The sequence below is a fragment of the Vicugna pacos genome, chromosome 17 (assembly GCF_048564905.1).
Source record: "Vicugna pacos chromosome 17, VicPac4, whole genome shotgun sequence".
Classification (NCBI taxonomy): domain Eukaryota; kingdom Metazoa; phylum Chordata; class Mammalia; order Artiodactyla; family Camelidae; genus Vicugna; species Vicugna pacos.
This window is the reverse complement of record NC_133003.1, coordinates 54372025-54384846: the sequence shown is the minus strand read 5'-3', so window position 1 is coordinate 54384846 and position 12822 is coordinate 54372025. Positions and strand designations below refer to the sequence as shown.

Below are 12822 nucleotides of genomic sequence, written 5' to 3'. Positions count from 1 at the left end.
AAACATCACTTTAATAGCCAAAATCTATTTCATCAGGTGAAGAACCCCAGCCAATAGTTGGGGCCCACATTTGCTGGCTGCTAAAGCACTTCCATTAGAAAAACCGGGGCTTTGTTTTGTTTGCAAAAATGCGAACAGTGTCAAAAAAAAAAAAAATAGCAGTGCCCCAGATACCAGCCCCAGAGGCATTTTCTCAAGGAAGAGGCAGCTGAGAACAAGCCCGCGCAGGCACCAGCAGGACGCGGCACTCACCAATGGCCCTGCGGAAGTTCTCCATCAGCACTTCGGTCTTCTTGATCTCCGTGGAGTAAACTTCACTCCCCACCATTGGGCAGAAAGGGACCTTGCTGCCCAGCTCCTGGGCAATGGCCAGAGCCAGCGCCGTCTGCAGGGGGAAAACAGCGGACATGCACTTGTTCCACGTTCTTGACAGACGGTAATTCAACAACATGTGCTATACAGAAATTACGAAACAGGGACAGTCCTTCTAGTTTTAACATCGTCTCACACTTCTCACAGTAAACGCCTGATGACTTCTGTGGCCAGCCCACTGCTAACGTAAGTGGCATCTTTAATCGTCCCTATCATCGAGGTGGCTATTATCACAGAGACACGGCCAGTACAGGACCAGCTCCCGATGCTTCACATGCTCCTCCCACTCACCCCATGAAGCAAACAAGGAAGCTGAGACAGAGATTAAATAACACGTCCTTAGCACCATAATCTAGAAAATGGCAGAGTGGGGCCATGAAGTCTGGCAGCAGGGTTCTCGAGATCACGTGCCCATCAAGCAGTACAGTCTTCCCAAACTGTTCCCCCAGTGCCAAGGCAGGGTTGTGACCTGATCGCAGCATAACAACTTGCTGGGACTCTGAGATACTGCCTTCTGTCTCTACAGACACAGGAAGGCACCAATCTACAAGCCATCACAAGTCTATACCGAAGGAATGAATGACAGGATGTTCACTTTATGCTGAGTGGCCCCACAGACTGAAGAATGGCACGTGAGCTAGGGTCCTGAAGCCACGGGCTGCTGAGCTGACACCTGGACAAGTCCTAGTAAAGCACAAGCTGGCTTCTGGAAGGACGACTGTGGCTGGCAGATGCTGGGCAGACGTAGCAGGTGCACGGCCACATGTCACATGTGAAAGCAGTGCTCTAAAGCTGGTGCAGGACAGGGAAACGCCATGGCCTTTTCAGGCTGCGATCACCCTTCCTCAGCTTTGGCACAAGAGCCCAGGGAGAGTCAGGGGCTAAGGAAGGTGTGCGGACTCGGGTAGAGCACGGCTGGCTACTGAAGAACAACGTGGGCTCCAAGACACTGCTTTAAAACCGGCCCAGTAAAGGGTCCTCTCAGATTTCCTTTCAATGTCCTTTTGGAGACAGTTCAATCTTCAGTGTGACCCTGGGCCCATGGCCAGTCTCTGGTGCCTGGCTTCCTCATCTGTCAAATCAGGTGATACTGGGCTAGACCACTGGAGCAAACTGGCAGCCCACAGACTGCTCCTGTTTTGGCCTGCAGAGTCTCACGTGTCTTTAAACTCACCTTGTTGCCCATTTTTGAACATTGGGAAATTTCACACCAAATTAGTTATTCAGCTTCTTCTGAGAAGCAAGAAGGTGTGGCCCCAGAGGGCCCCTGTGACCACGCAGCAGCACTGGAAGTGGAAGACAGGGAGCCGCCTCCCCAGCGAGGGCTCATGTGGCCCCCAGCGCCTCGCTCAGCTCTGCGGCCGTCTGAGAAGACGTCTGAGCTGTGTCCTAGAGGCTGACACCTCTAAAACTGTGTATCCTAAGAGCAGAGGGAACACTCTGAAGCTTGTCAGGGCACAGTGAGAGGAGCAGCAGGCTAACACCAGGACTCCCAGTGGGACACCCACCTTATGCCCAAACTCCACCACCTCCCCAGTCACTGCCTAGTCACTGTCCCTTCTCTGCCCCCAGCACTGCAGGCCCCAACTCCCCACCCTCAGCTGTCAGCCTCAAAAGCAGGGCTGTGCCTGATTTGATGGCAGACCCTCATCTCTACCAAAAACAGAAGAGACGATCAGCATATTCCATTAAAATAAAACAAGTACTCGATTAAGAAAAGCTTCGGTGTGCCTACCTTCCTCCATCTAAAGGCTCTCCGAAGGCTGGCACAGGAGGTGGCTATAGGCTGGGAGGCTTGCACAGAGATCCCACTGAACCCTCCCAACCAGCCCACAAACTTGATAATCTAGCTTGTACTTTGCAGGTTTAGAAACTGAAACTCAGAAATTACCAATTTACCCAAAGTGAAACAGTTAGCAAGCAGCAGAGTCAGGCTGCAACCTCAATCTTCCAAGAACTTACTTCTGTGTGCCCACCCCCACAAGCCAATGGCACAAAAAATAGGTTGTTGACAAAAGAACATTAAAAAACCTACTTTATCTTCAGTCTCACCTGAACACCTCTTTCTAAAACCCAAACACAAAGCCCCATTACTAAGAGCCTGCAGCCCTCAAGAGTGGAACGGGCGTCCTCTACGCAAGCACCACACTCGTGCCGGTCACTCAGTTAAGTTGCCTGAAGCTTGGGGCCCGTCAGCAACTGTAATGCAGGAGAGTTTCCACATGCCCGAAGTACATGGAGGGACTGGACAACCCGCAGGTGCTGAGAGCCTCTCCTGTCCCTTGGGAGGAAAATGGTGCAACGTTACAAAAGCACGAAGGCCCCATGCTGACAGAGAAACAGCCGCTAGAGCCACGCCGCTCCTTCCCGTTACGAGACATCTAGAACAAGTACACAGTCACGACAGATTCAGAGTGGTAACTACCACTGCCTTGAAGGTATCTGACAGATCCCGGAAGCCCTGGCTAAAAAGAGCCTTGAAGGGCACACATCAGCAGACAAGGTGGCCTTAAAGAAGATCTCCAAAGGACAAGGACAAGCTTGTCAGTCTCACCATGGCTCTGGCTGTGATTCAGGACTGGTCTCTACATGCCTGATGGCCAGAAAGCCTGAGCCACAAAACCCCCAACCAGCGCCCTGGGCTGGCAGCACAGCAGGGCCCCTTGCAGGTCCTCTCAGCAGGCACTCAGCCCTCATCAGGAGGTTGGGGAGCCTCAGATTTGATCAAACGTGAGTTCTCAAGCAGACAAGGACACAAAATAAATAAATAGTTTCATGAACAAGGAACAAGAGGCCATCAAAAACAGCCAGATTTTGAAGGAGTGAAAAAATATAAAAATGGGTAGGGGAGAGGGGCTTCCTCACTACAGAAAAGGAAAAAAAAAGCAAGCTAACATATATACAGAAGATATGATAGATTTTGAAAATCAGTTTTGCAACCAGCAGTCTGATAACTGATAAAATGACCGTCAACAAATGCCACAGCCACAGAGTAAAAGGATATTCAGGACACCTCAGCGCCACCGAAGACAGTTACAGATCACAGAGGGAAGCAGCCCCTCACGGTGGGAAGTGGCGTCAGCCTCCTGTGGTGACGCAGGTTCCAGACACGTCACTAGTGCGGCACTCTGCCAAAGCGCAGAACGCTTCAGACAGAGACAATCAGCCAAGCACCGCAGGACGACTACAGGACACTCTACAGAACAACTGTCCTGACGCTTCAAAGTGTCAATGTCATAAAGGAAAAAACAACCAAAAATGCAAGGGAGGGTAACTGTTCTAGGAAAAAAGAGACAACAATGAATGCAACGTGTGACATTTTATTTCAACTGAACTTGAAAATACAAAGTGAAAGAGCCAAAGACTGAAACGACTTGGAGAAATTGTAATATAACCTAGACATTAGCCAATACTGTCAGCAACACTGTGTTTCTTGGGTGGATGATGGCATCAGGGTAACGTCGGAGAAGGTCCTTGTGCTTACTCTCAAATGGTTCACAAATAAAATAGAGAAAACCCAAATGTCACAAAGTATTTATAATTTGCTACCTTTGAGTAGGGTACAGAGGGGTTCACCACACTGTTCTTCCCACTCTTCTAGGTTCCAAACTTCTCAAGACAAGAGGGAATACTCAATGGACTGGATTAAAGAGCAGCTTCATACAGCTCACAAGACAGACTGCAAGAGAGATCTAAAGAAACTACCCAGAGCGCAGCAGAGCCAAACAAACAGAAAACATAAAAGAGGTGGAAAGAAAGAAGACAGCTCTGGCACAGGGTTTCCTAGTCTCGGCACTGTGGACATTCGGGGCCGGACAATCCTTCGTCGTGGGAACCACCCTGTGCACCGCAGGATGCTCTGCAGGCCCCCAGGCCTCCACCCACGAGATGCCAGCAGCACTCCCCACTCAAGCACGTGTGACAATGTCTCAGGACAGTGTCAAATGTCCCCTGGGGGCAAGGTTGGCCAGGGCTGAGGGCCTCTGCAGTGGAATCTCACAGAGCCCGTGTCCCAGAAGGAGAGAACAGAACAGGGAAAGGCTGCATCTGAAGAGACAAAGGCTGACCAGTTCCCAGAACTGATCAGACACAATATGTACTCAGATCCAGAGAGCACAGTTAACATCAAACAGGATACATGGAAGTAAATCCACTCTTTGGCGTATCATAGCAAAACACCAGAACCAAAATACCCCAAACATATTCAGCAACAGAAGACAAAGTCCTCAAAGTCAGTCTTCTCAAAAGCAACAACAGAAGCCAAAAGGCAGTGAGTCTCATTGGGAGAAACAGCACTCGGAAAAGACATCCATCCGCTGAAGTGTGTGTCCAACACAACTGCCTTTCCCAGTAGGAGCAGCACAATGAAGAGAAGCCCCTGTTGCCACCCACACACTCCTGGAAGGGACTTCTTAATGACGCACTTTAAGAAGAAGATGGAGGGAGAGCAAAGGTCTAAGATGTGAGAAGGAATAGTAAGTACATAAACGCTAAACACAGTGACAAAGCTCACATTCACACAGCCCTTTGTAGCTTAAAAAAATGTGTTCACAAGTACAGCACCTTTCCCTCTATTCAAAGACATCAACATAACCCATACTGTCCATTCAGTTATATGATTTCAAAATAACTAAGGTCATCATCTTGCCGCTGACTGGTTTAACAACTTCCTGAAACAGGCAGCGGGGCTACCACTTCAGAAAGACTAGGGGACCTGCCTGAGGTCTTGGCAAGTCAGCACCAGAGCTGCAACTTACAGCCTGTCTTTAGACACTTCCTCCCAAGCTCCTCCTCTCCTGCACCAAGTAGCCCTCTAGAAGAACAAGCAGGGCCCAGACTAAGGACCCGGCCAGGCCCCTCACTGACCCCACAAGCCGTCCTGCACTCTCGGCCTAGAAAGCCCTTTTCTTCCCTGCAAAGCCAAACCCTCTCCCAACTCCGAAGGGTAAATGTCGAGCCTCAACCCATCCAGTTCTACCAGCCCCAGGGCCACCCCTGCTCCAGCTCCAGCTGCAGCTGCATCTAAGACCAGGCAATGCCTCAGGCTTAGTGCTCAGCTAGAGCCTTTTGCGCTGCCACGGTTTCCTCTCTTCCCTGGAGACTGTAAGGTCCGTGAAGATAAAAATCTCATCTCTAATTCTTCTTCTCTTTTTCTTCTCATCTCTCACACAGACGAAACAGTGCTGGGTCAAGTCAGCATCTGAAAATTGCTTGCTGACTGATTTTCCTTCCCCTAAAGTAAGATGTCATTCCCAAGATTTTATGACGCCTGAGGCCAACAGAAATGTATTTCCAAGGCAAAGAAGACTCGAAAGAGATAAAAGACAAACTCCAGTGACAATGAGACCCCTCCGAGGACTTCATTCTCTTTCTCTGGAGGTCAGCCAGGATAATTTGAATTTCAGAAGCATGGATTTTAGACACATTAGTTTTAAAACCATACACATAACCAATTTAGCTAAACAAAGTCTCATAAGACACAAATTCAATTTAGCTTAGACATTAAGATCATCCTCTTGAGTAGATTAAAAAAATGAGAGGAAATGAGTACCTTGCCAGTTCCAGGAGGTCCTGCCAACAAGACAGCTCTTCCAGCCATCTTCTTGCTTTTGATTAATTCTACTATCACACCACATGCCTAGACACCACAATGGAAAGAAATAGTAAGTCAATATTAAAATGTATCACAGGATGAAAGAGCACAGTCCCTGGTCCACACGGTCCACAGACTCACGGAGCGCCAGGCCGCCGCAGGCACTGTCCTGGTGCTGGGGGCAGCAGACAGACAGACACAACAGTGTACTCGCTCACTACCTTGGAGAAAAGGGCAACAAAATGGCTGGGGGCAGAGGTTGCTCTATAAAAAGTGATCTGGGAAGACCTCTCTGATGACATTATATTTGATACATGAAGCTCCAGGCAAAGGAAACAGCAAATTCAAATTACAGGAATGAAATCAACTATATTTCAATTAGAAAAAAAAGAGACTATATTATGGAGATGTTAGGAACAAAAACTAAGTTATAAAATTAAATACAGAATAATTTTATATTTGTGGTAAAATACGTAATACAACTCTGTATTTGCACTTAAAATATATCCATACGTTTGTATATATATGCATAGTGAAAAATCTCGAAGAATCTACATCAAACTGTCAATGGTTTTATCTCTAAGAGATGATTTTTGCTTTTTACTCTAAAAAAAAAAAGCTAAATGTAATAAAACATCTGGTCCATGGCTTTTCTTTTGGATACATGTGGTACTGAACCTTTAATAAAGTAATAACAAAAGAAAACAAAATACAGAAATGAGCTTGGCATGTCCAAGGGACAGGAGGACTGCAGTGACCAGAGTTCAGAAAACAAAAAGACCAGAAAGGTGAGGGTGAAGAGGCAGGAGGGGCAGAACTCAGACAGGATCTTCCAGCTCACAGTAAAGTCTGGATTTTATTCTAGGTGTAAAGGGAAGCCAGTGACAAGATTCTAGGCTATGTGTCACATTCTGAGGATTTGTTTTTAAAGGATCCTGATGGCTGCTGTGTGGAGAATGGACAGCAGGGGTACAAATGGGAACAGTGATTCTTAGTCTGGGACCAGGGACGTATCCAAAGGGCCCACATACCTCCTGAAACTGGAAGTGAAATTGGAAACAAAACTGCGTGTCTATGTTCAAATGTGCATTCTTCCAGGGGGACGATTCACAGCTTTTATTAGACTCCCAAGTTAACCACCTAAGGGCTAGGAATCAGTAACATATTCTACTGGTTGGCCATCAGTTAACCAGCCCAGAATGCCGCAAAGCGAGTGCTGCATGTGAGGTTAAACCTACGGCATTCTAAGATCCAACAAATGCCTTTCGAATACTCAAGATTAAATTACCTGATTGTTGGTATCCTTTAAACACATTCTGAGTATTATATCACTCACAGCATACACGTATTGTGTATATCTAGATACATACATCATATATACACATACTCACATATGTGTATACAGTTGACCCTTGAAGTACAGGGGGCCTGACCCCCCACAGTCGAAAATCAGCACATAACTCTACAGTCAGCCCTCCCTCTCTGCTGGCCAGCAGCCCTGGACTCAGCCAGTTGGAGGTCATGTAGTACCCTGGTATACATTTATTGAAAGAAATCCACATGGAAGTGGACTCGTGCAGTTCAAACCGATGTTGTTCAAGGATCAACTGTATACAGATGTGTGTGTGTATGCAGAAATTCCGTAAGTGAGTTACTGATTTCATGTACTATTAAAAAAATTAACTATAAAGGAGTAATGCTGAGAAAGTCACGCTTACTGAATGTCTGTATCTCAGGACCACACAATACAAGTTTCTCACACTGATTTAATACCCCAATACATGACTGTCTAAAAGGTGCCCTCTCCTCGCCTTAGGGCAGGTCACTGTTCTGTTCCCTGGGCGGCATCATCCTGAAAGGGTCTGTGAACGAACACATCTCGCCTCCTCCATCACTTTTTTCCAGGACTGTGGAGAAGTGCCTCGGTCCCACACTTAGAGAGTACCTCAAAAACAAGGGTTCAAGAGAAGTGTGTGGATGGGCTGTATTCCATTTCTTGCTCAGCTGGAAAAGCACAGCACCCTTAACAGAGCCTAGAAGATATTCTTCAGATGCTGCGTTTTTAACAAGATAAAAGAGCCACTATGGTCTCTCCAGGGTACCCTCTAATATCGCAATCCTCAGCACTGGATGCTTTGGGCAACTCAAAAGAGGTAGAATAGACTATCTGAACCTTGGCTGTGTACTCATATTTACACACAGGACCCCTTCCATTTAACCTTCCTCAGTTTAGGCTCCTTCTCTCCAGTGAGATATGTTCAATGAATTCTAAAATTTAAAAAGCATGAACCAGAGAGGCCTTTAAAAGATGACCTAGTCTAACTCTCTCATCTTTCAGACAAGGACATTAAACACCAGGGAGGCTGCTGATGTGGCCAGACTCTTACAAGGATCTGGTAGCTGAGGTGGATGGTTAATAATTCAATAAATAAATACCGAGTCCCTTTAATGAGGCTGGTTCTAGGTATATAATACGGCCCGGTCTCTATCCTTGGGAAACTCATATTTGTATGAAAGCATACAGCATCAGAGTTAAGAGCATGGATTCTGGTGGAGTCAGACAGGCTTGGGTTTAAATCCTGGCTCTACCAATTACCAGCTGAGTGACCTTGGATCCTTGAATTTAACCCCTGTGAACTACCATTTCCTCACCTGAAAACAAAGTTCATAACACAGCTAGAGGCACAAATGCTAACGGGTTTATGGTAAAGTATATTAACATCTCTAACTTACTTTGAAATGCAAAAGTAGATTCCTGGATGAATAAATGAGCAGATACAAGATAAAACAACAGAGAAAACGTTACTTGTAGAATTCAGTCACACAGGTACTCACTACGTAAGTCTTTCAACTTTTCTGTATGTCTGAAAAGGGTCATAATAGAGTGGAGGAGGGACAGTCACTAGGGTGGAGGGGAAGACATGGGAAGGGAGCTGCTCAGCACAGCATGCGGCACACAGAGAGCATCCGACAATGCCAGCCACCTGCAGTGACAGCCCCTCAGGGAGTAGAAGCTGGATAAAGAAACGTTAGAGTCACCTGGGCCCTGTCACTATTTCCTCTCTGGAAAGATGATGCTCAAAATGGACACCAGAGGCTTCTCTTTGGGCAGCTCTATTTGCACAAGCAGGCTGAGGGGCAACAGCCTTACCCTGGATTCCGCAGCTGCCAAGCCACAGGAGAGGCCAAGGGGAGCGGGGCGAGCTAGCGCCCAGCAGGCTGAGGGGCCGCACCACCACTGAGGGCTCCAGGAACTGGTACAGCCCCAGCGTCACCGTCACCAAGCTGGTGGCAAGCGGGTAGGTGAAGTGACCCCTCCCACCCTCAATTTCTTCATCTGCAAAAAAGTAATACAAAGAGCCTGACAAGTCTTGAGACTATAATGTAGGTGAAAGGACTCGGCATCAGCGTCACTCAGCGGACTCATCCGAATGGTCCACAAGGGTGCGGGTGGTGCGGGGAAAGCAGCCTGACTCTCTCCTCCTCAGGCTGATCACTTCTCTACCTCAACCGCCCCCCGACCCCCGGGCTCCTACTGCGTTCGCAGAACTCCAAACTCGTACCGCGGCGCACACAGCCCTGCGGGAACTGACACCCGCCCCACCCCGCCCCAGTCTAACAGCGGGGCAAACGTTTATCGTCTGAAACGCAAGCGCCCTGAGAGCGGAGACCTGGCCCCCCTTCTCCCCGCTGCCCCCCGGCGCGCGGACAGCGCCGCCCCGAGCGGGAGCTCAGTCAAGACTCGCCGGCCAGGGGCGAGGCCGCGGGGTGGTCGCCGCGTCCTGGGGAGGGCCGCCGCCCCGCCGGGGCCCACCTCTGTCAGCGCCCCGCCTCAGCGCCCAGCTCGGCCCCCACCCGCCTCAGACCCCCACCTCAGCCCCGCCCGCCGCCCGCCGCCCGCCGGGGCCCACCTCTGTCAGCGCCCCCGCCTCAGCGCCCCCGCCTCAGCGCCCAGCTCGGCCCCCACCCCCACCCCCACCCGCCTCAGACCCCACCTCAGCCCCGCCCGCCGCCCGCCGCCACACCTCGCGCGCGTTCTCCTGGCCCACGAGCCCCGAGGCTGCCTGCTTGGCCAGGCCGCTCTCGTCCAGCCCCAGCCCCTTCACGTGGCTGTGGGAAGCGATGCGCTGCGTCTTGGTGGTGCTCTTCACCTCCTCGATCTTCATCCTGCGCACCTGGAGCCCCAACCCGCCGGAAACCCGCAGCGCGCACGGGGCGCCTGGTTACCACGCGGCCGTTACCAGGCGGTTGGCCCTGGCCCGCCTCGGTAGGTGCTCCACTGGCGGCGGCCGGGACGCCTCCGCTCCCTATTGGCTCCTGGTTGTGTCCATCACGGCTGCCGCTGAGGCCCCGCCCACGCGCTTCCGGCTGTGTCCCGGGCCGGCTTCCCCCGCTGCCCGTGCTTCCGGCCCAAGCAGGGAGTCCGGCTCTGCATCGTTCCTCTTGCCCGTCTTCGCGTTCGAACGCATGCGCTACTGCAAAGCTCCCGCATTGCAGAAGAAGAAACAAACCTTCAGAGCTGAAGCTTCGCCTTGTGCTCGCTGAGTTTTCTGACTCCCACGCCTTTCATCTCTCTGGGGCGGCTGCGCTCAGCATCCTCCCTGGAACTGTCCTCTGCTCCTTGCCTCCACACTCTCCCATTATTTAAACTAATGCCTGTGACGGCGTTGTATGTCTCCAAAACTCTACTACCCTGTAAGGTAATGTAAATCCTAATACAGATAAAGATGAGGCCAGAAGAGGCCGGATGACCTTCCCAAGAACGCACAGCGGGTAGTCAGCAGGTTGGGACTCCCTCCGAGGACTTACAGCCTACAGCCTGTGGCACCCTCATCTCATCCCACGACCTCAGATGAGACGGTCGGTCACAGCAGCTGTGTCCTGTCCAGTTGTGCAACGGTATGAACACTCCCTGTAACGGTGTTACACCTGCTGTGAGCCAGACACCACAACGCACTGGGATGCAGGCATAAAAATACACAACCTCCAGCCTCAGCCAGGAAACCTGCAACATGAGGTGTGCAAGCCCAGAGAAGGGCTGCCCGGGACATCCTGGAAAGTCAAGGAAGGCCCCGCGAGGTGGTAACGCCCGCACCAAACCCTGTCAAAAGCATAACATCCTCAGAAGCAGATGGTGTGTCAATATCTTACAAACGAGTAGGCTCAGGTCCAGAGAGAGGGAGGGACTTGCTTAGAGCTCAGAGGAGCTTGTGTTCAGGCTGAGACAGACCTGAAGGCAACCCAGCTGCAGTATTTCCTGACTCCCATGTCTCCTTGTACGTCTCCATCATAACTTCTGAACATTAGTTTCTAATTATTCACAGGATTATCGGGTCCATGTCAGTCTCTCCCACTAAACTGCAGGCATTATGAAAGTGTAGACCACGTGTTTGTTGTTCATCATTTTAACCCTGGTGCCTGGCACACACCCTGGCTCACAATTAAGCTGCCTTATAAATTCAGTAAGGTTCTAGACCCCCACATACATACCAAGTCATGCAGTTTTGCTGTGTGTATTTTACACTCTGGGTTTTGTGGGACTTGGTAATGGTTTCTGACAGTGAATGGAAATTTGGCCCCCACCACCCCTTCCACCAGAGCTGTTCCTTTATTTTTTATTCTAAAGAACATTTCAAAAATCTGATCTGGCCTAGCTTTCTCCTTTTACAGGTGAGAAAACTGAGGCCCTAAGAGGAGATGGAGCTTGTCCAAGGTCACAGACTGAGTAAGAACCTTTCCCAGGCCTCAACCCCAGGGCCAGTGTGCAAAGAAGCAGAGCCTGGTTGCAGAGCCAGACAGCTCCTAACATTTCAACAGAAGGCTGCTTGGCAGGCCAGTGTCCAAGGTGCACGAGGGCGTGAAGGTGAGTGGGGACCACAGCAGTGCACATGGACTATTTTGCCCAGCATCCTTCCTGCCTCTTCCGGCCACCTGCGCTCTAGTTTTCTTTAGAGAACCACCTGTCCCCGACTTTGCATCCAGGAGGTTTGGATGGGTTGACCCTCACCCCCAGCTTTGTTACCCTGGCCGGGCCTGTCAAAGTATCCTCTCCTCCCTGAAATGGTGATTGGTTCAGAAATGTGAGCAGATAGCCCAATGACACTCAGTCCTACACTTTAACTGGAAATATCAGGAAAGAGACTTGGGTCCTGGGGTTCCAGGCCATTGTGGCCACTTCCTGGGAATACTGCTTGAAAATGAAGACAGTAACTGATTCCTAATGAAATCCTTTACATTCCCAGATCCAGGCCGGCCCTGTTTGCAATGTAAATAGCATTGACATTGGGGCTAACATGGCTGGAGCTAGGTTTCCATCCGTGGGTTTGAGGAACAACATGTCGCGAGTAATTGTGTGGATGGCTGTGTTCCAGCTTGTGCTGCGTGACCACCCCAGATCTGCCCACTCACGCTCACTCCCATGACCCTTGCTCTTTCACCTCCAATCCCTGGACCCCTCTTTTCTCCAGCCCAGGCTTGACCCTCTCAGCCACTTGGTTCCCAACCCTTCAGCTCCCTCCTTGCTTTGACATCTTTCACACCTGACTTTTGAACCCACCAGCCCAGGTCACCTGCCTGTGCCTCTCCACTGCCTGCTGAAGGCTGTTGTGTGTGGAGGGAGGCAGTCAGTCACACAGGGGCCCAGTGGAGCCACACACTGTCATGGTCTCCAGCCTCAGCTGAGCGCTCAAGAGCCGCCCACATAACGATAAATGTTGTATTAGCTAGGATGGCCATTCAGCTGCATTAACAGGGAGCTTGGAAATAATAGTGAATTAAACAATATAGAAGCTATGCTTCCTCATATAAAGTCCAAGCAGGTGTTCCACCCGTCTGCTGGCTTTGTAATCATTAAGGAC

At 50.0% G+C, this 12822-nt stretch overlaps 1 protein-coding gene across 3 annotated transcripts in view; it reads right to left on the bottom strand.

The window, feature by feature from the left end:
• Positions 1 to 10229, bottom strand: part of RUVBL1 (RuvB like AAA ATPase 1) — a 34498-nt gene extending 24269 nt beyond the window's left edge. The window contains exons 1-3 of one of the 3 annotated variants that reach the window (XM_072941991.1): positions 9991 to 10229; positions 5924 to 6010; positions 253 to 385 (exon numbers count right to left, since the gene is read on the bottom strand). In XM_072941991.1, coding sequence (XP_072798092.1) covers positions 253 to 385; positions 5924 to 6010; positions 9991 to 10131 — 361 coding nt within the window. In that variant the 5' untranslated portion in view covers positions 10132 to 10229. Of the gene's footprint in view, positions 1 to 252; positions 386 to 5923; positions 6011 to 9779; positions 9800 to 9876; positions 9902 to 9990 lie in introns of those variants that run through there. The other 2 variants (XM_072941992.1, XM_072941994.1) reach the window with 2 other exon arrangements.
• Positions 10230 to 12822: the final 2593 nt, after the last annotated feature.